Genomic DNA, 24552 nt, shown 5'->3' on the forward strand with positions numbered 1-24552 from the left:
ACCTGTATGTTCTACTATAGATTCTTGTCTTAATAGTTTGGCTATGTTGGGCATGACCAGTTAGTAATAACACATTAGGCACATTTCCTCTCTAATACCCCTCAGCTCTTAAAAACGTGGCCTCCACAGTGTTCCTTAAATTTTTTACCTTATAATTTTTTAAATAAAAGCATATATTATTTATATAAGGGGGGACCCCACAGTATTTTCAAGGGAGAGATAAACAAATCTGGATTACTAAAATAGGAGCTTTGCATTCAAGATCTATTCCAAGTTTAGAATACCAACAGAGATTGGCTGACATCCTGAAAGACTGGTCTGTTCTCTAACTTTTGGCCAGTTAGCACCAAACTCAGGAAAACCTCTAACCTTATTCACAGAAGAGAATGGGCAATAGTAGTAGCTACTGTTTATAAGCTAGACCTTGTGCTTAACTATTTGTATCTGTCACCTCCAACAATCCTGTGTGGCAGGTGTTTTTATCCCTGTTTTATACATGAGACCAAGAGAACTTACATAGCTGAGTCCAAATCTGCACATAAGCCCTCCTCCGATAACAGGAAAACCATCTGAAGGGCAAGTGACACTGAACATTGAACAAATTACCATCTTGGTGTAAACAGTAACAAATTACAATAAACTCTGACCCAGAAACTGCTGAAGAACAGAATCTAAGAATATTTACTAGTAAAAGATAGGTGTTCAAAGATGACCTATCTTCTTCAATAATTAAATGCTAGCTAGTTATAAATTCAGTGAGAAACTTATTCTACACAGATATAGGTAGGTTTCTCTTATCCAAATGCAAATCTAATCAGGTCTGAAATCCTAAAAGTAGAACATTAAGCTAAATGATAACTCTCCCAATATTTTTTCAGTTTTTGGGTTTTTTTTAATGGCACCTCATGGGAGCCTGGACACAATGTCCAACCTTAGAATCACCTATGATTTTCTTTTTTTTTAATTAATTAATTAATTTAGTTAGTTATGGCTGCGTTGGGTCTTCGTTGCTGTGCGCGGGCTTTCTCTAGTTGCAGAGAGCAGGGGCTACTCTTCGTTGTGGTGCTCGGGCTTCTCACTGTGGTGCCTTCTCTTGTTGCGGAGCACGGGCTCTAGGTGTGGGCTTCAGTAGTTGTGGCACGCGGGCTCAGTAGTTGCAGCTCACAGGCTCTACAGCACAGGCTCAGTTGTGGTGCACAGACTTACTTGCTCCACGGCATGTGGGATCTTCCTGAACCAGGGCTCGAACCCGTGAACCCTGCACTGGCAGGTGGATTCTTAACCACTGTGCCACCAAGGAAGCCCACCTCTGATTTCGTCTAGTCACTTTTTCTTTGCTTTTTTTTTTGGCTGTGTCACACAGCTTGCGGGACCTTAGTTCCCCAACCAGGGACTGAACTCGCACCCATGGCAGTGAAAGCCCAGAGTCCTAACCACTGGACCATCAGGGAATTCCCTATAGACAGATAATAAATATACTTAAGCCTGTGTGAGGCATAAGGCCAAAGCATAAGTGGACAATGGAACACCCCTCTATCAGCTCCCCTCCACCAATGTGGGTTTATGGGTCCATCAGCCCCTCCTTGGTGAAGAACAGCAATCCCTGTTTTCCTCAGAGGCTGTTCAATAATAGTAACACTGATGTCTGCACTTGCATCTTTAAAGACATATTTCAGGACGTGGGAGCTTCTGGGACCATAACTTTAACCCAGCCTTCCATAACAGTCTTTTTACTTTCTAGTACAAAACATGACACTGCAATAATAGCAAGGAACCGCTTCAGCTCTTTCACTTCTGCAGAAGCTAAAACAACTTCCCCAACATATAAAGGCGCTGGAAAGTTAATTTCCTGGGAAAGAAATACACAGCCTGGCCCTGGCATTTTAGTACCTAGGAGAGCTGAAATAAGTCCATTGATCAAAACTCCATGTACAATCGTCTTTCCAAATCTGGTGTGTTTTGCAAAATCTTCATCCAAATGCAAAGGATTGACATCCCCTGTTAATTCTGAGAAGATAGCCACATCCCTCTGTGTGAAGGCCCTACTGAGTTCAGCCCGGTCTCCAACTCTGATGTGCACATGCTGTAAGTGCTGCCTGTTTAGCACTGCTTGGTTCAGGCAGATACTCCTCTGAAGCCTACCCCACCCAAGGCGATGGCTAGAAATTACTGGGAGCATCTTCAGAGGTCTCAAATTCCATCAACAGGAGCTTTTAGGCTGTTTCAGTCTTCATACATTATGCTGGCACCAAAATGTACTTTTGAGAGCGAGGAATACTTCTGAAATTGAAGACTATTCAATTCAATACTAGTTCTCTACTGTTACCAGATAATGCAAGGAGAAATGGAGAAACCTATAAGAGAAAGAAAAAGTTTAAGGCAGTATCAGGAGAAAACTGCACCACAACACAGTACAATGTAGAAACATGCCCTATTCTATAGGATAAGCCAAAGTGAGGTAGTAGCATTTTAAAGAGCATCCTGAGAGCTAGCCTTAGATAAATAAGTGGTCATGATAAACTCAGAAAGAGCATTCCAATACATTAGGCGCTAGGCATTAAGCAACAAAAGTTAAGACTTTCCCACAGGTGTTCCAAGTTTTATTCCCAAACCTCCCCCATAAAATTTAAAACCTAAGTGCTTTGTCTCACATTTTTGTAATTAATGAAGCCCTGAATTTTCCCCTCCCAGCTGGATGATGTTAACAACACTAGATTTATGCAAGCGCAAAAATGAGACACATATTAATAAGTAGTTTGGTCTACTACTCAGCTCATTTGGAATATGTGAAGGAATGGTCTTTACCTGAATCACTCTGAAAGCACATTTCTTGCCTTTATAGGATCCTAACAGGGTCAAAGAGCTCCACAATTTGACAAGACCACTACGGAAAGATCGAGAAAGCGTAAGTAAAGATTTGTCCCTGCAACATCTCCCTAGTACTTTTGTTTATGATGGTCCAGAAAGTAGTTTCTACCAGAAAACCTATTTAAAATAAGAAAACTTTAAAAATAAAAGCACAGGGCTTCCCTGGTGGCGCAGTGGTTGAGAGTCCACCTGCCGATGCAGGGGACACGGGTTCATGCCCCGGTTCGGGAAGATCCCACATGCTGCTGGAGCAGCTGGGCCCGTGAGCCATGGCCACTGAGCCTGCGCGTCCGGAGCCTGTGCTCCGCAACGGGAGAGGCCACAACAGTGAGAGGCCCGCGTACCGCAAAAATAAATAAATAAATAAATAAATATAAAATAAAAAATAAAAGCACAGTATGTCAAAGGCAAAGAAAAACATGAACCTCAATCAGGAATGTTTCTAAAATATACACTTCTGAGTTTGCAACCCTGACTATCAATTGGGAAACATTATAGTTGTAAGCAAATCACAAGTTTGGCTCTCTAGGGTGTAAGTTCCTGGTGGATGAATGTTCATATTCTCCCCAATTTAAACTTCCAAAAGCTGGCTGGAGTTCACAATGACAAAATTCTTCTCATTCTCAGAGGAGAGCACCTTTGCTCTTTTTTTGCCATCCGTCTCTCTGCTCTGTTAAACTAGAAGTGTTCCACTGTCTGTCGTACCTGCTGCATATTCTCAAGATGGCTGACAAGGTCTTCTCTTCGTAGGTTAGAATGTCCAAGGGTAAAGCAGCATCAACCTAAGTATGGAATAATGCTGTCAGCAGACTATTATCATCATTACTCTTGAACTCTAATAACTAATTCTGTCAACTGCTTTTCTTCTCAAATAAATCAGTATTTTATTTAATGGATTGGAGTACTGGGCCTGCTTTTTTATAACTTCCCCCTGCCTGGAACATTCTTCCTGTACCTCTTCATATTGCTAAGGCCTCTTTACCTTTCGCAAGTCTTCGTTTAAATTGCTCCTTCCTTGATTCCCAAGATTAATAAGCTCAACTGCTTGCTACGCTCTTTCACATACAGGACCCACATACTTCCTGTTTCAAGATACTCATCGTTCTTGCCATTAATTGTTCAAGATGGTTTCCTATTAAAATAACCAAGACCATGAGGCAGAAGCCATGTCTGTTTGTTTACAACTACATCCCCAGGAACCAGGTTTTATACTTGACATACAGAGGGTGCATGGATTTTTTTTCTCATACTTTTTATTTTGAAAAATTAGTCACATGAGATTGCAAAAAAAATGTACAGGAAGATTCCACGCACCCTTCACTCAGCCTCCCCCAGTGTCAACATCTTGCATAACTACAGTACAGTATCAAAACCAGAAAACCGAAAATAACAAATCAGAGCTTATCCCAATTTTGCCAATTATACATGCACTCATATTTGTTTACATGTACATGTGTGTAGTTCTATGCAATATTACCATACAGGTAATTTAATTTAAGTATTACCATTATCAAGATAAAGAGCTATAGCATCACAAGGCTCTCTCCTTCGACCCCCTTTACAGCCATACCCACCACTCCTCCTCATCCCTAAACCCAGGCAAACACTTATCTTTCTCTAGATTATATAATTATGATAATTATGTTATTTCAAGAGCATTATATACATGGAATCACCCAGTATATTACTTTTTGGGATTGGCTTTTTCACTCAGCGTAAATCTCTAGAGATTCCGTCAATTTGTCAGGTGTATCTATGGTTTATTCCTTTTCATTACTAAGTATATTCCACGGTATGAATGTACCATAGTTTGTTTAACTATTCACCCACTGAAGGGCACGTGGCTTATTTCTATTTTGGGGCTCTTACTAATAAAGCTGCTATGAACATTTGTGTACACGTTTTTGTGTGGACATAAGTTTTCATTTCTCTGGGATACACAGCCAGGTATGCAATTGCTGGGTTGTAGGGTAGTTTAAAAACAACTACCATAGTTTTTAAAAGGAAACTGCCAAACTGTTCCAAAGTGGCTGCACCATTTTACATGCCCACCAGCAATGTATGAGTGATTTAGTTTCTCTGCATCCTCACCAGCATTTAGTGTTATCACTATTTTTCATTTCAGTCATTCTGCCAAGTGTATAGTAATGTGTCATTGTGGTTTTAATGTGCATTTCCCTAATGGCTAATGATGCTGAACATCTTTCCATACCTGTGCTTCTTTGCCAACTGTACACCCTTTTTAGTGAAATGTCTGTTCATATCTTTTGCCCATTTTTAAGAGTATTTTTTTGGATTTTGGCTGCACCACGCCATGCCATGTGGCACGCGGGATGGTTCCCCAACCAGGGATAGGACCCGAGCCTCCGCGGTGAAAGCGCCGAATCCTAACCACTAGACCACCAAGGAACTCCCACTTTTGCCCATTTTCTAATTGGAGTGTTTGGGTATTTTTCTTTACTACTGAGTTTTAAGAGATCTTTATATATTCTAGATATTAGTCCTTTGTCAGACATGTGGTTTACAAATATCTTCCCCCCAGTCTGTAGTCTGTTTGTCAGCCTCTGAACCAAATCTTTCACAGAGTAAAAGTTTTTATTTTGATGAGTGCTTGATAGATTTTAATTTGATAGAATATGTATCAGGAAATAATTTCCTGAGAATCATCTGTCTTTGTTCTCTCTTCAAAACTCTACTTGTTTTCAATTGAATGCGAAAACAGACTACTCAAAGTGCTGGTCTGTGATAAGGAGCTGCGCCAGAGTGGAAATCAACAATATCAGTGAGCGCACTGTTTAGTTCAGCTCAGTTTTTTTTCATTGGAGACTGTCTCAGTAAAGGAAACGGTGTGCTCATTTACATTCTGGTACAAGCCACAACAGGCAAAAAAACCCCAGCGGTTTGCAGGTTGCCAGTCTACACCATACTTTGAGTTGCACTACACTGAACATTTGTCTAACAAGTTCTTGTCAACTAGGAGGCATATGAGAACAAACCTACACAAAACTCATCACTTCTGAAAGTCTGCTTCTGCAATTTCAAATGTGGTTTTAAAGTTTTAAAATAATGTTGGGAAAAGTGTCCTTTCACTATGTCTTACAAAGACCTTAGGAGTGCTCAAACTACCAAGTGATTCCATACCTCTCCAAACAGGTCCTTCAGGGCTGAAATAAGCAGCTGTTTGAACTGTGCAGCATTCAGTCCAATGCCATGATCTTGAAATTCTCTGTAAAAAATATTTTTTAAAAAATGCATTGCATTAAATTTCATGCCATTCACATTCATAAAATAGTCGAAAATAAAACTCAGGAGACTGAACTTACAGGTGGACTTTCATGTAGTGGTGCTCAGAGGGATTTCTGTAAACTATTCTTTCATATGCGGCAGCTGGGGCTGGCATCTTTTCCAGTGCTGATCACACCTACATGAAGGGTCAAGGGGGCTAGAAATTACCAAGACACAAGCTATTTTTCACTTTTTTAATGAGAATTTGACCTATATGATTTTTTAAAAGAACTCTTAGTACAATAACTTATCTAATTCTGGTCAAACTGATGTTACCCATACAGACAAAATGGAAGTTTCTATATTTTATATATGCCAGACCACTGTACTCTTATTTAATCCCAGCAAACATTTTCCCTTACTGAGTACACAGCTCTGTGCTAAACACTTTACATGACTTAGGTCATGTCTTCAAAATGATCCCATGAGCTAAAAGCTATCAGTATTCCCATTTTTGAGAAGAGAACACTGAGGCTCAGCAAAGATAGCTAACACCTGCCCAGAGGCACACAGAGATTCCAACCACTCCTGAGCTGCCTCAAGACCACTCTGGCATCATGCCTATTCATACAAAAAAAAAAAAAAAAAGTAAAAAGCGTAAAGGAGTAAAATCTGGGACCGAAGACCCTCTTCTTATTTGCTCTGTCAACATAGAACACTAACAGAAGAATGAGGGGTGGTAGTTCTCCTGGCCTCCCGCACGTTGGATTTGCCTGTTCTCTGTCTAGAAGCCAGGCCTGTACAGGGCTATTTGGCAGCCCTGCAAAAGACTGAGCTTAAACAGCAAAGGTCTTAAGAAGAATTCTGGAACGGACACTCAAGCCATTTCTAACAGATCTGGAACTTTCAAGAGCTCAGAACATGCTAGCCCCCCTGGAGAGAATCCCTGTCCTTTGGCTCCACCCCTACCTCACTCTCACTCTGGATAGCTCCTACTCATCTTTCAAATTTTAGCTTAAAGTTCACCTCTTCCAGGAATACTGCCTCTTCAGGGAGGTCTTCTGTGACACCCTAAGTTAGGTACTCTTGTTACACAATCTCTTAACATTGTCTATTTGTTTAACGTCTGGTTCCCCCACTAAAGGGACCAGGAAACTGAGGCCGAACCAAGGAAAGGGACTTTTCCAAGGTCACATAGCTATAGACCAGCATTTACAAAAACCCCTCTGGGCCCACTTCCAACTACCCCCAAATGATGACCTCAAGAGAAAATGAGAAGTCAGGGTCAAGCAGGTACATCCAACCATCCATTCAACAAACACGAATATTTACTGAGTTTGGCACAGAGTATTCATCACTTTCTGAATACAGGATTGATCAAATGGTGGTAGTGTGAGGCCTGTATGTTCAAGAGTTATCTTTGGTTTCAGGACTGCAGCAATAGTTACCTGGTGCTTCTTTCCCCGTCACCAGAGTCTCCCCGACTAAAGGGGCAAGGAGAACAGGACCCTCAGTCATTCCATTCATTATCCGGCACACGATAGGTGTTTTTTAAGTGTTACGGACTACCCTAGAGGAGTTGGCTGCTTGAGGTAGGGGAGTGAGACTGGACTGGGGCTTAGGATGCCAATAACAACAAAGATTTCAGGACTACTCTGGAAATGGATAATGGTGATAGTTGTACAACAACGTGAATGTACTTAATGCCAATGAACTGTACAGTTAAAAATGGTAAATTTTAGGTTATGTTTATTTTACAAAAAAACAAAGACTGAAGGAGCAAGTGTTTATTGAGCAGTCACCTCTGACAGGGCTGAGCCTCAGGGTGAGTGATAGCTCTGCCCTCTTCAGGTTGTCCTGAGATTAAAGGAGATGATGCTTGTGAAACCCTCCCTACAGCCCGGCATATTCACCAGGCTCACCAGGAAAATGTGAGCACTCCCATGGTGGCTGTCATCATCATCTTTGAAGTCAGCCTTTTTGGTGGCTGTAGGGATGCTCATTACCTGATCTACTAGTAATAGGTGTCCCTGCTTCCCTCCCCAATCTAGTCTCTACAGCAGCCTGAGTGACCCTACTAAAAACCATCCAAGCCACATCATTCCTCTGCTCAAAACCTTGCAAAGATTCCCGTTTCAGAGTAAAGCCAAAGCGTTTACAGCCGTGATCTGGACCACTGGTTCCTCCCACCACCTTGACCCCACGTCCTACCGCTCTCCCCTGCTCAGTCCCACCACACAGGCCTCCTAGCTTTTCCCCTCCCGCCTCTGGGCCTCCCTCCTACTTTTCCACATGCTGTAAATACTCTTCCTCCAGATAGCCACACGGCTCATTCCCTTGCCTCCTTCATGGCTTTGCTTAATTTCATTCCTCCATTTATTCCAGTGGCATTTAGATCTAATGTCATCCCCCCATGCCACTGCTCTACTTTTTCCTCATAGCATTCACCACCCTCTAACATAACTGTGAAATTCATTTCTTCTTTATTCGTACTTCCCTCCCCCGCCCTATTAGAATATACATTCCAAAAGAAACAGGCATCTTTCTGTCTTGTTCTCTGATGTTTCCCGAAAACCTAAAACAATACATCGCATACAGCAAGCATTCAATATATAACTTTGGGACGAAGTCAACGATTTACAAAAAAACCCAGAATCCTCGATCCCGTACTGTTGGGCACTTAAGTCGTTTTCAACTTTCTCAGACTAACGTCCGCCATTGATTTAGCGCCCACCTGGGGGCCGGGCGCATGCGCTCTGCACACGTGACCCGTTCGGTCCTCTCAGCCGCCCTCCGCAACTAAGACCGCGTTGTAGAGAAGCCCGGGGAGGTTGGCGGCCCAGCCTCGCCTTCAGCTCTTGGCGTCCGCGGCCGGAGCGGTAGGTACCGCTGACCGCTCCTCGCTGCCCGCCGTCCTTCCGCCTTGCGCATGCGCCCCAGGCGCGCGCGTCCATACGTCACCAGTGCGGCCAACTGAGCCCACTCCCGGAAAACAGCCGCCCTGCTATCCGCCTACCCGCTCTCCGTCGGACTGGTCTGACGCCTCCCGGACTCCTTTTCCCTGCAAGAGTGCACCAAGACTTGGAGCTCCCCCGAAGCCTACGGCCCGAACTCCGGGGTGTTTACGTTTGGCTCCTCTCTGTCCCGCCCCCGGATGTGTGACGTCTAGGGAGGATATGACGTCACCGCGCGAAGTTCTCCTAAGGACCCAGGCGTGACTCTAAATCTGAGACTCTCCATGCTTAGTGCCCTCTAGTGCCCACGCTGCAGAAAGCCGTGTGCGCAAATGTCTGCGTAGGGTAAGGGACTCAGGGCATGTTTATTGTGCCCGAGAGCGTGCTTCGCAATCATTCATTTATCTATGCCTTCATTCGTTCAAAAAATTTATATCTAGCGTCTCTTCTGCTGAGCATCTCCTAAATAAAGCAATCCCCAAGGACAGAACCGGTTCTCAGTGTCTCTTGTGGCTCCCAGCGCATAGTAGGTGTTCTGTCTGGGTTGACATAAAAAAACCCAGATGGTCCTATTTCCGAATGTAAGCCAAGTTTCATCTATTCGTTTATTGAGTAAGTACTTGCTGAGCCCCTATTATGTGCTAGGCACTGGCAACAAGACGATATGGCCCCTGCGCTCGTGAAACATATCGTGTGTATTCAATAATCAAGTGCTTACTTTGTGCCAGGTACTATGCAAAAACCTTTATATATGTTATCTCATGGAACTCTCACACAGTCGTAAAGTAACTATTATTACGATCATCCCCATTTTACAGAGGTGGAAACTGAGGTACAAGAGGCTAAGTTACTTGCCCAAGATCACAGTTATAAGTGGTGGATTGGGCCATCTGACTTCAGATGGTTTTCTCCACACTGCACCGTATTACCACCAATTGTGTGATATGAGTCAGGGGTATACATGGGAGAGGGCCTCGGGGCTGCCAAAACTTGAGTGTAAAGCCCATGAGGTTGGGGCCTTGTCTTTGTTGGCTCACCACTGCTATCCTGTGTCTGGCACTCAACTCCTACCGAGTTCTCTGAAAACTGAGTTCCCTTGACAAGTTTATGATTAATCTCCCTATCCAAAACTTTATTCCCTTTCTTGTCCCACCCCTGTTCCCCTCAGGATTGAAGGGTAGCAAAGAAAAGGGGGGACTGAAACCAAGCAGGACCCTGTGGAGCCTTCCCGGCTACAAAATTCCTTCCATGTCTAACTACGAGAGAATTAATCTTGCTTGTTTGAGAATTCCAGGGGCTGAACTTAAGGAGGTGGAAGCAGACCAACCCTGGAGTAAATTACTAATAGAGTACACATTAAAAACACCAAGATGACACTGACCAGACCACTGCACGACCCATCTCAAGATGATTATTGGAGCTGACCGTGCTGTTCTGCACGTAGTCCCCTGCTTGTGCACTCCTGAAACTCCCTTTTAAAACCTTTGTCCTCTAACCCACAACTAGGAGATGGTCTCAGACATTAGTCCACCATTTTCGCAGGTTGCTGGCCTCCTGAACAAAACAACTTTTTTCACCAACACTTGTCTCTCGAGTACTGACCTTTCGAGCGGCAAGCAGTCAAACTTGGGCTCAGTAGCTGCCTCATCCAGTTACACATATGTCTGTGTCTATGTGTGCACACACATACATATATACATAAGTATAATGTCTAGAAGGGTTCCAAGTGGACTGATGGAAGACAGGTGGGGCTGTGTGGAGGGTATAGGAGATGCTCACAATGTTTTAGCATTCATTTTGTTTGATTTATTTTAAAGTGACAGGGCATCACTTTTAGAATACTGATAATTGTTAAATAAAATTCAGGACTTGCCCCTAATGGTCACCAGGTGGAGCCGTGGACCACACCCATCTGGATGTCTCTCTTTCCACCTTGGAAGAACAGACTCTTCCTCAAGATGTCAGCTCCAACCCCCACCCGCCAAGGTAAGAGAGAGGGGGACAGGGAGTGCAGGTTCACTGTCCCTTATCTGCAATCCTGAAATCCAAGAAAAATCCAGAAACCAAATCTTTCTTCATCTGGCATAATGCTTAATCCTACCTGCGGTGAAGCTCTTTATAGCTTTTGTCCCATTTGCTGTGGATATGCATAGAGCATACAGCAGAAATACGAATGCATTGGATCATGTAAAGCTGCCCCAGATCCCACTGGGGGTGTTGCACAACGTATGGTATACATAAAATACCACCTCTGTAAAGTCTGAAATTTCTGAATTCGGTATCACATCTGGCTCTGTGAGATGTGGTAAGGGACTGCAGACCTACACTCACACTAATAGTTGCCCTTCAGCAACAGTTACCCAATCCCAGCCAGCTTTCACCTTGGGTCACTGGGATTGTCACCATGGTGTCACTTCCTGCCCCTAAGAATCCCTTCTTCTCCTCTCATCCCCTGCTGGAGCTTGGCAGCCTTCTACATGTGCCCTGAGGTTCCTAGTCATTGTCCTGAGGGTTTAGAGACCAAAGATCCAGAAACCATGGAAAGAAAGTTTCCTCCAGGAGCCAAGAGAGAGGGGCTGTCCTGTTGCTCAGAGGACATCCTCTCCCTCACCCTGACTGGACTTATGGTCCCACAAGACCCTCATCCCATCACAGGCACTGGCAACCCCAGGCCCACATCCTGGTGATCTCCAGCCCAGAGAGCAACACTGGGCCCCAAGGGTAGCTGGAGATACCAGGACAGCAGCCCCAGCACCGCTGCCCTCTGGCCCTGACCGCGGGCAGGTAACTTGAGGACATTTCCACTGCGCCATCTGTGACCACTCGCACTGCTTTTTTGCCTCCTTTCGAGGAATGGAAGGGTTGTATGAACGTCATCCAGTGTGGGAGGGATGAAAGGGGGAGGGAGAAGCGGCTGATGGGAAAGCCCAGTCTGTATGGTTAAAGGAGTGACGCTGGAAGATTTGAAAGATTGACGGATCAGAAGAATCAGGTTTCCAACTGTTAAGAGTGTCTGTGTGGGTGATGGAGACAGACGGGTATGAGACAAAATGATGAAACAGAGATGGGGCAAGGGGTGGGGGAGGAGAGACAGAGACAGAAAGACTTGGAAAGAGACAGAGAGAGACTATGAGAGTTTTTTAAAAAAATCCTCTCGAACCTGGCCTAAGAGTATTTCAGCAAACATTTCTGAAATAGACCCAATATATCGCTACTTTTTGAAAATTAATTGATTAATTAATTAATTAATTTATTTTGGCTGTGTTGGGTCTTCGTTGCTGCGCACAGGCTTTGTCTAGTTGCGGTGAGCAGGGGCTACTCTTCCTTGCGGTGTGAGGGCTTCTCATTGTGGTGGCTTCTCTTGTTGCGGAGCACAGGTTCTAGGCACACGGGCTTCAGTAGTTGTGGCACGTGGGCTCAGGAGTTGTGGCTCGTGGGCTCTAGAGCGCAGGTTCAGTAGTTGTGGCACAAAGGCTTAGCTGCTCCGCGGCTAGTGGGATCTTCCCAGACCAGAGCTGGAACCCATGTCACCTGCATTGGCAGGGGGATTCTGAACCACTGCGCCCCTAGGTAAGTCCTAAATTGCTACTTTCAATAAAAGACTTGGTCAACCCAAGTTCACGTGCCTGAGGCACAGTGAGGCCAAACAAACTGAAAGGTCGGAGTTTGGAGCAGAGAAAGGTGTATGGCAAGGCCAAGCAAGGAGCAGGGGCAGCTCATGCTCAAAAGACCCAAACTCTCCAATGGCTTTGAGGGAAGAGCTTTTAAAGGCAACGTTTGGGGCGAGGGCTGCAGGGTGGACGACTTTCTTCCAATTCTTTGGTGGTGAGGTAACAGCTGATGCTTCAGGAATCCTATTCATCAACCTTCTGGTTCCAACCTGTCTGGGGTCTAGTGCTTGTGCTCAGCATGTAGTCACCATCCTCCACCTGCAGGGGGTGTAGGGTGGGTCCTTAGTTCCAGCCGAGCAACTCAAAGATACGTGTCCGATTGTTATGCATATCCCTCCAGGAGGAACTAGGACTGTGTTTTATTACTGAACTATTGTTTCTTAACTGCTTTTACTTTGTGTCTGCATTCCCTCACTTTCCTAATTAGTAACTTCTTGAATCTGCTCTTCAGGAACTCAGGGAAGGCCTAGTAGACTAAAGCGTTTTCCTACAAACAGGAAACAGGGAACACAGAGAGGCTTTTGTACCCCAAGGACTTCCATGGTGGTCCAGTGGTAAAGAATCCATCCTGCAATGCAGGGGGCCCAGGTTCGATCCCTGGTCAGGGAACTAGATCCCACATGCAGGGGCCCAAGGTGTGACCTCAGTGATCTGTGGTTGAAGCTGCCACACACTGGCCTGGTCTAGGCGAGCCAACAGGGCCCCAGGCTCTGCTGGAAATTGAGCAAGACAGCTCCTGCCTGAACCGGTGAAAGCACGGTTTTTGCAAGACACCTTCAATCCTAAACCAAGAGGCTTCTCTCTATTTGTTATCTGTGTGAGCTTGGGCAGGACACTTTACCTCTCCATGCCTTGGTCTCCTTGGCTGTAAAATGGGCACAGTGTCCTATGTCCCTTTTAGGGCTGTGTGAGAGCTTGATAAGTTGATGCATGGAAAACACTTAGAATAGTGCCTGGCACGTTTATATGATTCAGTCATGTAATTTACATGATTCAGCCTGGCCTGACATACATTACAATTTCCCAGTACTTTCTGGGGACCTCCTTTGGACAAAGCAACAACTAAGTTTCCCTGGGATGGGGAACTAGAAGATAGACTTACACACATGGACAGCTCCATCCAATGTCTTGCATCAGTCATTCCTGGTGTCACTTCTGCCCAGAACAAGAAGCCCAGACTAACGGGCAGATTGAGTTCTAAACACTGTTGGTCCCTCAGCCTCTTCAACATCTGCCTGGAGGCTCCATCCCTAGCAGCCTCGACAACCCTGCCCCAGGCAGTGAGGGAAGAGCCCACTTGTGATTCCTGGGGCTTTCCACTCTTATTGCAGAAGCTTTGGGCAGTCTTTGAGGGAGGGCTGTGATGATTGACCCCTTTCTTCTTTCTAAGACCGTCATTAAAGACACTCCAAAGGGCCCAGTGGGGCAGTAACCAGCAGGCTCTTCATAATCACAAAGGCAGGAAGTGGGGCTCAAGAGGGAGATGTGCTTTTCTGCTTTCGAGTCTTCCTAGCACCATGGGACCAGAATTGCAGGGCCAAGAGAGAAACTTGAAAACCCACTTTGCAGGTTTGTCAAAAACAACTCTCGGGCTTCCCTGGTGGTGCAGTGGTTAAGAATCTGCCTGCCAATGCAGGGGACACAGGTTCGAGCCCTGGTTCGGGAAGATCCCGCATGCCACGGAGCAACTAGGCCAGTGCGCCACAGCTACTGAGCCTGCACTCTAGAGCCCACAAGCCACAACTAGAGAAAACCCGCGCGCATCAACGAAGACCCAGTGCAGCCACAAATAAATAAATTTAAAAAATAAAACTCTCAAGGGACTTCCCTGGCTGTCCAGTGGTTAAGACCCTGCGCTTCCACTGCAGGCGGTGTGGGTTCCAGTGACGCTTTCCAGTGACAGTGGAGTGCTTTCCACTTCCAGGTGGGAGCCGTGTCCTGCACACCTTGCCCACTATCCTTCCAGGTGGGATGGCCAGCACATGCCCCTTTCTGGATGACCCCACTGAGGGTGCAGTGCACTGGCTCCTTTGGACGCGATTCTTAGTTCAACCCAGGACATAACAATTCCTGCATCTAACAGGCTTAATGATCTGGGGTAGTTATCCCAGGTCTGGGGCTTCTTCAGGCTTCTTCTTCCCCAAGGAAACCATCTCTCCCTACACAAACCTATCAAGACTGACTCCTCCCAGAGCCTTACTAGGCTCAGAATTTTTGGTGAATATGGGAGACTGGAACAAGCAACATGTCAAATATCTGCTTTCTTTTCTGTTTCATTGATTTTTGTCCTCATTTGTATTATTTCCTTCTATTTTTTTCTAGGTGTGATTTATTTACTTTTTTTCTAGCTTCTTAAAATAGAAGCTTAAATTATTTATGTTTTAGCCTTTCTTCTTTTCTAATATACATATTTCAGCCTATAAATTTCCCTCTGAGCACTGCTTTAGCTGAACCCCATAAGTTTGATGTCACATTTTCACATCTCTTGTTTTTAAGATCTATATTCTACTCTTCCTTGATAAACTAAAATATTCAGACCAAGACCTGAATTCCAATTTAGACCACAATGTTCACCAAAGTTCTGACTTTATTTCCAGAACTATATGGCTGCAGACTCTGTAAGAAGATTTGAAAGAGTGAATATCCTGGGGAGTTTAGGTTCCTAAATGCCACAGAAGAGAGTCAAAAGGAACAGTTTGATGACTCATGCCTTTTGTTTTTGATATATAATTTCAGGACTTCCCTAGTAGCTCAGTGGTTAAGAATCTGCCTTCCAGTGGTTAAGAACCTGCCAGACACTGGTTCAATCCCTGGTCCGGGAAGGTCCTACATGCAGCAGAGCAACTAAGCCCGTGTACCACACTACTGAACCTGCACTCTAGAGCCTGTGAGCCACAACTACTGAGCCCATGCACCACAACTACTGAAGTCCTAATGCGCCCTAGAGCCCACGCTCCCCAACAAGAGAAGCCACCGTGATGAGAAGCCCACGTACCACAACGAAGAGCAGCCCCCGCCTACCACAACTAGAGAAAGCCCGTGTGCAGCAACGAAGACCCAAACACAGCCAAAAATAAATAAATAAATTTTAAAAAATTGATATATAATTTCAATTGAATAAAAATTGCAAACATGATTTCTGGAAATGAAAGTAGCAACTCATATAAGCAAGGTCTTCCAATGCCTGTAGAACAAGCCTTACTTTAAAAAACACATTTTAAAGTTAACAGAACGTCTGCCAACATTGCACTTCATTAAGAGCTTAAAGAGAGAAACCAGTAGAGGGATGGGATAGGGAGGGTGGGAGGGAGAAGCAAGAGGGAGGAGATATGGGGATGTACATGTATAGCTGATTCACTTTGTTATACAGCAGAAACTAACACACCATTGTAAAGCAATTATACTCCAATAAAGATGTTAAAAAAACACCAAAAACCAGAAACCACTTGCACGTTGCTGATCTAGACTTATTAAATTTATTTTATGTCATTGTGGTCACTTTTACAGCGGTTTAGATTTACTTTCAATCACATTACTGTTCACAGAATTCACAGAATTCATTAACAATCTAGTATTTTACATCCAAGGGTTTTCAATAGCACAGCAAGATAGAAAAGAGGTGCTTGGGAGCGGAACCCGAGTCTGATTATTTAGATAGATGTCTAGAACATTATTGCTTTATTAGTTCTTTTTAAAAAATAATAAATTATTCCCAGGGAACCCACCCTGCCAGGTGTTCTTTGTACTGCAGCTGTCCCGGGTTCACTCAAGACATACCTGACACAGGGGTGCTGGTCAAATCACCCACCTGTGTTCTCTGCTACTCTGAGAGCTGGCAAGGCAGAACACGCCCTTCTGCATGTTAAATATTTTCTACAGCCTGCCGTGTTCCTCCGTGGTCTTGCAGTTGACGGGCTGCATTCACATATGGGACTCTACGTAAACTTAAATTAGACATAAACGGGAGGGGCTTGGTGAATGGGGACTAACGCTCCTAAAACAGCCACTGAGCATGCACGGGACAGTGTCAGAAGCAACAGAAATACCTCGAGCCTCAGTCTGTGAGGAACATCTTAAAGAAAATGTCCTCGGTGGTTATGGTCCAATGTGGGCGCTTTGTGACATGAACTTGAAGACTTCTGGGTAGATTTCATAGATGGGTTTTCTTATTTCGTTCCATGTGAATGTGCATTTTGTGAAAAACATCTTGGAGTTTTCCTCGTGGCCCCCGAAGCTCTGTGGATCTGTAGAGACTGGGGCTGTAGAGACAGACTGGGGACCTGGCTTCCTCAGGGACGCTGGCGCTCCCACCGCATTTGGGGCAGGATCCCTGAGAAGTGGTGGCTGTGTCAGATTCTGGAGATGGGAGTGGATGCTGGGTGCGGAGCGCAGGCTGCCACTGGGGCCTCAGTCCAGCTTCTTGTCGTTGTCTGTGCTGTGCACAGAAGCTAAGAAGTCGACAATGAGCTTGGCTGTCTTCCTGGGTCTCTCCATCACCACCGAGTGCCCACAGTTTTCCAGGAGCTCCACCTGGCAGTTGGCAATCGACTTGGCCAACATGTCCGCCCCAGACACGTCGAGCACCTGCAGGATGAGAGAGGAAACTAGACGGAAAAGGTTCAGACCCCTGTGCGCTCTGTGGACAGAACTCCCATCCAGGCCTGGCAGGGGTGATTTTTAGGACGAAGTCACTTCAGTGTTGGGGCTTGTGGCTCTCTGACGGAAGTGACCACATGCCTCACGTTTTATCCTGCAGCTCGGCGCTAGGAGGTGTGCCGCTGGCGGCATTACTGAGGTGGAAACACAGACCCTGCCCTGAGGACATCCTGGTCTGGTGGAGAAGCCAGACAGGACAGCAGACAAATGCAGCACGATGTAGCGAGGACTCTGATGGGGGAGGATCCTGGGAGCTGAGAAACCACACGGGAGGGGAATTCGTGGAAGAGGGAGCAGCCCAAGGGTGGGAGGTCATGGCAAATGCAGGGGACAGCTAGGAGCCTGGTGCTGTCTGAGTGGGGATGGATGTGGGGTGGGACAGAGGGGGCCCACTCCTCCAGCCACGCCGGGAGCCAGGCCTCAGTCTGAGGGCAGCTGGGGGCCGTGGAGCTGTGTCAAGGACAGCGGCCAGTGATGTGATCAGGCTGGGCCAGGAGAACGCACCCTGCCCCTGGACTAGGGGAGCCCAAGCTGTGGGGAGGCCACACAGCAGACGCGCAGAGGGGAAGACTAATTATCACAAGCTGGAGGAGTATCTCCTGAAGGTCCTTTGGGGGGTCCCTGAGCTGCGGGACCTCCGGCACTGAAGTTTGTTAAAACAGGGAGTGCTTTTCCAACCATTTTTCCAGGCCCAACACCTTTTGAACAACGCAATTTCATTTTCACCTGGGTTACCTTGCTACTTTAACGCCAACCTACCGGCTTTCTCCCCAACACATTCCTTTGGTGTCGGGTTTGTATTGACTCCCCTTCTCTTAGTCACTTTCACCTTCAACTCATCCCAGACAAGGTGGGCCCCTCCATCCATAAGAGCAAGAGCAAAACCCCGACAAACTCGAGCACGGTCTGTTTTCGAGCTTTAGTCTCATCAACCCAGATCATTAAAACCAAGATTTGCCGCCCACTGGGAAGCGGGGTGAGCAGAATGCAGAGCACCCTGGGCTGCAAAAATGCAAAAAGGAACAGCTAATGGGGAGCATGACAGGAGTTCGCCTCTCCCTGTTGGTCCCCGAGAGCCCACATCACCTTTGGGATTTTTAGAATGAAGAAAGGCCTTCATTGTTCTGACTCTGATTTCTGACTGAATGACTCCCTGCTGGCCCAGCCTGGGTCCCACTTTTCCTATCAGGCGTCCACAAAGCTGCTTTCAGTCCCTGGCTGGTGCGAAGGAAGCACAGGAGACCTCCCTCCTCTGGATGCCCTCGTTCCTGTGCTGTGCATTCTCGGCTGCACCTGGCTGACGTGAGACAGCTGCACGTGGACGACGCCACCACCGCTGCCTCCCGGCCTGCGCCAGGCACACAGACCTGGCTCCCCCTCCCCAGTCTCTTCTCCTGGGTCGTCCGCAGTCGTGAGCCTTTGTGGTGCAGCCTGACTTCCTGCCTGTGCTTTCACACACATACAGTGGGGATGTGCAGCCTGCCCAGGGCTCACAATGGTGGCTTTCACCTTGGTGTCCACAGGGGAGCTGTCTCAACGGGGAAAGCTTTACTCTAATTTCCTTTCTCACGACTGTCAACAGCATAAGACTGCTAGATACCCTTTAACAGACACTGTAATTCTGTCTGCCTGTGGGCTCCATTTCCCACCGTCTCCTCTTGCTTTTAACTTTCCAAGAACTTTCAATAAGATATGATTTCTAAAGAACAGTGGCAAACCAAAGGGGAGCTTCTGGGGCATAAATGAGTATTTCTTTGGAGGGCTTATTATGGGTTGATTGTGCCCCCTCCCCAAATCCATATGTTGAAGTCCTAACCCCCAAAACCTCAAAATGTGACTTTATTTGGAAATAGGGTCATTGTAGATGTAATTAGTTAAGAAGAGGTTATACTGGAGCAGGGTGGACCCCTAATCTAGTATGACTGGCATCTTACAAAAAGGGGAAATTTAAACACAGAGATGCATAGGCACAGGGAGAATGCCACGTGACGATGAAGGCAGAGATGAGGGTGATGTGTCTATAAGCCAAGGAACACCAAAGACTGCCAGCAAACTCCCAGAAGCTTGGGGAGGGACATGGAACAGACTCTCCTTCAGAGCTCCCAGGAGGAACCAACCTGCTGACGCCTTGATCTTGGACTTCCAGTCTCCAGAGCTGTGAGACTGTCAATTTCTGTTGTTTAAGCCACCCACTCTGTGGTACGTTGTTACAGCAGCCCTAGTAAACTAATAGAGCCACCTGACAAAGCCTCTGACCTAGCGATTCCACATTTAAGAACTGACCCTTCAGATATGCTCTCGACACTCCACACACACACATGTAAAACGATGTTCACTGACGTGTTGTTTAATGGCAAAATTGAAAATGACCTAAGGGACCATCAATAGGGCACTAGTTAAATATACTGCGGCAGAGCCATGTAATGGAGTACTGTGCAGCTCCCAAAAAGAACAGAAAATTTTGTTTTGGGCAAGGATCATTCACAAATGATAAATCCAAGGGGAATGTTTGATGAGGGGCAGGATGTCTGCACAGTCTCAAAGTGCCTCCCCCCAGACTGCTTACCAGTTGCCAGGGGAGAAATAATTACTCTAGATGAAGAAAACAAGACGTCGTGACCAGACAATCAAAATTCCCATCACCAGGACTTCCCTGGCAGTCCAGTGGTTGAGACTGTGCTTCCACCGCAGGGGGCATGGGTTCAACCTCTGGTTGGGGAACTAAGATCCCACATGCCACACAGCGTGGCCAAAAAAAAAAAAATCCCCATCACCCAGTGGCAGAAAGACACTGTCCCTCTGAGGATGTGACATCTTATCACCCATGAGATAAGGGATATATGGCAGGGATATATAACCTGAATTTAATCACGAGGAAACAGCAAACAAACTCAAATTGAGGAACATTTTGTAAAATAACTGGCCTGCCCTCTTCAAATATCTCAATGTCACGAAAGATAAAGACAGACTGAGGGAAACATTTCATATTAAAGGAGATGGAAGAGACATGACATGCAGTATGTGATCCTGGTTCAGGGGGCAGGAGGAGGGGTCTATGTAGGACGTTATTGAAACAACTAATACATTTGGAATATGGACTGTAGATTAGTTAAAAGCGATCGCATCAATGTTAAGCTTCCTAAATGTGACAACGTACTGTGATTACGTGAGAGAATATCCTGGTTTACAGTAAATACACCTTGAAATATTGGGGGTAAAGGTACATAATGTAAGCAACCTACTCCAAATGGTCCAAAAATACATATTTCTAGATCTATCTAGATGAGGATGATGAAGCCAGTGTGGCAACTGTTCAAAAGTTGGTAATAAATAAGATGTGGTACACACATACCACGGAATGACACTCAGCAATAAAAAGGAGCAAACTGCTGGCATAGGCAACAATACGGATGAACCTCCGAAACACTACGCTGGAGTGAAAGAAGCCAGACGCAGAAGACTACATGCAATACGATACCATTTTATGAAAATTCTAGAGAACTATATTCTAGGCAAAACTACAGAAACAAACAACAGATCAGTGGTTGCGTGGGGCTGGGATAGGAATGGAGATTAACTGCAAATGGGCAAGAGGGAACTCTGGGGAGTGACAGAAGTGTTCTACGACTGGGCTGCAGTGGGGTGCACAAGGTGAATTTTACAGCATGTGAATTATAGTTCAATAAAGCAGTTAAAACGGATGAGACGTGGTAAAGCAATATAGGCGTGCTCTGTACTATTTCTACAATTCTTCTATCAATTTGTCATTATTTCAAAAGAAAATATTTTTAAAAATAGAATGAGTACATCTGTATGGGCTGATATGAAGTGATTTCCAAGGTATATCTTTCTTATATATGTGAACTAAGGTGCAAAATAGTACGTATATAGCATGTTTGAAAAACTTACAGATAAACTTATTTACGCATATTGACATATGCTTAGAATAGGAATGGGCGAACAATGGTCCCCTGCCTGTTTTGTGACTAAAGGTTCACTGGAGCTCTGCCTGCCATTTGTCTGCATGTCCCCACCTCTGCTTTTGCAACACACAGCACAGTTGAGTAGATGTGACAGAGAACTTATTGCCAGCAAAGTTGCAAATATTTACTACCAGGCCCTTTACAGAAAACGTTTGCCAACTCCTGCCTTAGAAAATTTAAGAAATATACACAAGACTGTAATGTAAGTGTGGCCTCAAAGAAATGGGAATTGGGATCTGGAATGTTAAAGAGACCAAGTTCGCATTATAAATCTTTTTGTACTCTTTAAAGTTTTATGTACCATTTGATTATATGGCTTTGAGAAAAATAATTTGCAAAAATGATTTAAAATTGCCTTACGGGCTTCCGTGGTGGCGCAGAGGTTAAGAATCCTCCTGCCACTGCAGGGAACACGGGTTCAAGCCCTGGTCCGGGAAGATCCCACAGGCCGCGGAGCAACTAAGCCCGTGCGCCACAACTACTGAGCCTGTGCTCTAGAGCCCGTGAGCCACAACTACTGAAGCCTGCGTGCCTAGAGCCTGTGCTCTGCCACAAGAGAAGCCACCACAATGAGAAACCCGAGCACCACAATGAAGTGTAGCCCCTGCCTGCCGCAACTAGAGAAAGCCTGCATGCAGCAACGAAGACCCAATGCAGCCAAAAATAAATAAAAAAATAAAATAAATACATTTATAAAATAAAGCTTGTAAGTGTGTTTAAAAAAAAAAAAATTGCCTTACATTTTAAGAGGTCAACGTCATTGCTCTCAGCTCACAGAATGATGCTCCCCGTGAACACTGGCACCTGAACCAGGTGTGTGCCACCTCTTCCTGGGATCAGAAACCAGCCAGGCTCCCATTATAAATGACCTCTAGCTTCTCCTCAGAGCCCGGTGTGACTGACACAGGAGGTCACAGGGACACGCTACACACCTGGTCTTGTTTCCCCCAGATGATCTGCGTCGGGACCTTGATCTTGTCCATGTTCTGATGGAGGGAGTATCTCGACTTCTCACTGACGATCTCCAAAAACACTTTTGAGAGAAGGAAAATAAAGCGAGTGCATGCTGGGCTGTGCCGTGGACACCACTGAGTGTAGACAGTCTTTGAGTCTAAGCCACTGCTTTTTTCTTGAGGGGCCCCAGAAAACTATCAGTCTCAGAAATGTAAGAAAAAAGAGCCAGCCACCCATAAAACTTGACTTGTCACACAAGCTCAGAGCTTAACGCAGGGCTACTTACGTTTTCGGTAGAAATTGTTATGAGGGATGCGGACGTCGACAAGGCCTTGCAGGATCTGAGGATAAATAACCCAAAGTCAGAAGGCAAGGGAAGATTCAAAACCTCAGGCCTCACATGGGTCTGGGACAACGAAGGAAAAGAAGTCCAGAAGTTTAGGGTTCCAGCAGTTTAGGGCACTGTCAAGGTCTGTAGGGCCTGGTCCTCCAAATTCCCATGATGTACTATCATGCAATGTAACGGGGAGTCAGGTTCATAAGAGGCTTTTTTCTTTCTCATTAGAAAGGAACTTTGGTAATACTGTGAAGCCAAAGGTCCCCTGCGGCATGTAAAATACACCCGAGATGGCCTGATAGCTGCTTTACCTTTGAGAAAATCTCCGCTTAGCCTGAGACACAATCAGGATGGAAATAATATCAACTAATTATTCAGTAATACCCAATGCAAAACAGGTCTATTTAAAAAACATTAAACCATTGGGGATGAAGGGCCTCTCAAACAATGAAGAAATAAACTATTGCGGAAATTGTGGGAAGGCTTCCAGTGTCCTGTGCTCATTGTGTGACACTGCCCTGGCCCTCCCTGCCGCGGGCGGTGAGGCAGCAGCACAGGTGGACAGGACAGGCCTCCGGGACCTGCGAGATGGGCCCAGAGAGGTACTGTGGCCAGAAGGAATACGGCCCGCCTCTTCCCCCACCTCAGGGTTCTTGAGGTAGTGTCCAGGGCTCACATTAGCAGCCATCACTCCTCTCATCTCCCTGGGAATGGTCTGAACCCCTTAACTGCACTCTCAGGAGTCCTGTGCACTGACTGAAGTGGGAAGATCCTGCCGTAACTGCTCTGGACTAAAGCGCTGGAGATGACAGAATCTGACTACTCGGGAAGTGGAAGCCCAGAGGTGAGACCAATGGCAAGCTGTCCAACACACAGTGCTGAGCATCAGACATTTTCTTTGTTCTACTATCTATCCTGCACTCACGCATCTATCCATCTTCCATCCATCCATCCTCCACCTACCCAACTACCCATCCATCCTGCATCTCTGACTCAGACATGCACATGTCTATCCATGTGTCCACTTATCCTGCATCTGCCCATCCATCCTCCATCACCTATCCATCCTGCACCTCTGAATCATATATGCATATGTCTACCCATGTATCCATCTATCCTGCATCCACCAATCCATCCACCCTCCATCCCTGCTGTCTCCAGACATTTTCCCATCCATCCAATCAAGCATTCAGCCATCTAGCTATTTTCACCATCCCTAAATCATCGATTCATCACATACATCAGTTCATGCATCAGTTCATGCATCCATCTATCCTGTATCTTCCTACACATCCATTCTCCATCCCTGCATTATCCTGGCTTCCTCCCATCCATTGATCCATCGAATCTATACCTAGGAGCTACCTCATGCAAGAACAGCCAAAGACAGAGTCCTTGCTCTTACAGAGGTAAGAATGGAAAACACAAACAAGCAAACAGACGACCATAACACAATGTTATGACGCAATGGGCTGAGTGCTCGGGTGCTCCAGAAAAGACTTTGGGACCTGCATTTATTTTCTCCCAGTGTTTTCACATCCCTGACAACTCAAAACATGGAAATTTCTAAAACCCTGTTTGGCCACTCTATTCTGGAAAGAGATAAGTGGAGAGTGGATCAGTGCAATGTCACGACTGAAAAGAGGATTTCATGGATAGAACATACCGCAGAAATCTGATTCTGGGTGCTTCCTCAGAGATGGGCCACACCCATGCATAAGTCATGTTCACAACTTCTAAATAGAGCCCATTCTCTCAACTCCTAGGAGGACCCACCCCACCCTGAGGCAGGGTCCAGTTCCTGCAACAGAGTGAGATAATTTGCTGTTGTGAGGTCTCAGCCTCAGACTCTCTTGGTTTTCCCCACACAACCTCATTTAGACCCAAGACCTTTAATATCATCA

At 45.7% G+C, this 24552-nt stretch overlaps 3 protein-coding genes across 8 annotated transcripts in view; all 3 read right to left on the reverse strand.

Annotated features, from left to right (window-relative positions):
- Positions 1–1535: 1535 nt before the first annotated feature.
- HTD2 (hydroxyacyl-thioester dehydratase type 2) lies at positions 1536–2179 on the reverse strand (the record flags this gene model as incomplete). The annotated part of the gene is made up of 1 exon (XM_082848102.1): positions 1536–2179. The coding sequence occupies one exon, from the start codon at positions 2177–2179 to the stop codon at positions 1673–1675; it is 507 nt and encodes a 168-aa protein (XP_082704228.1). The 3' UTR covers positions 1536–1672.
- Positions 2180–2248: 69 nt separating this feature from the next.
- RPP14 (ribonuclease P/MRP subunit p14) lies at positions 2249–9147 on the reverse strand. The gene is made up of 6 exons (XM_082848103.1): positions 8828–9147; positions 6192–6289; positions 6010–6094; positions 3574–3650; positions 2806–2884; positions 2249–2354 (listed from the first exon to the last, which is right to left on the reverse strand). Exons 2-6 carry the CDS (start codon positions 6266–6268, stop codon positions 2298–2300), a joined length of 375 nt encoding a protein of 124 aa, XP_082704229.1. The 5' UTR covers positions 6269–6289; positions 8828–9147; the 3' UTR covers positions 2249–2297.
- A 7028-nt stretch (positions 9148–16175) lies between these two features.
- The window catches only part of ABHD6 (abhydrolase domain containing 6, acylglycerol lipase), a 61148-nt gene continuing 52771 nt past the window's right edge, over positions 16176–24552 (reverse strand). For 5 of the 6 annotated variants that reach the window (XM_082848692.1, XM_082848691.1, XM_082848688.1 and 2 more), the window contains exons 8-10: positions 22598–22652; positions 22290–22390; positions 16176–17302 (exon numbers count right to left, since the gene is read on the reverse strand). In XM_082848692.1, coding sequence (XP_082704818.1) covers positions 17126–17302; positions 22290–22390; positions 22598–22652 — 333 coding nt within the window. In that variant the 3' untranslated portion in view covers positions 16176–17125. Of the gene's footprint in view, positions 17323–22289; positions 22391–22597; positions 22653–24552 lie in introns of all 6 variants that reach the window. The other variant, XM_082848693.1, reaches the window with a different exon arrangement.

The sequence above is a fragment of the Leucopleurus acutus genome (assembly GCF_964270905.1).
Source record: "Leucopleurus acutus genome assembly, chromosome: 10".
Classification (NCBI taxonomy): domain Eukaryota; kingdom Metazoa; phylum Chordata; class Mammalia; order Artiodactyla; family Delphinidae; genus Leucopleurus; species Leucopleurus acutus.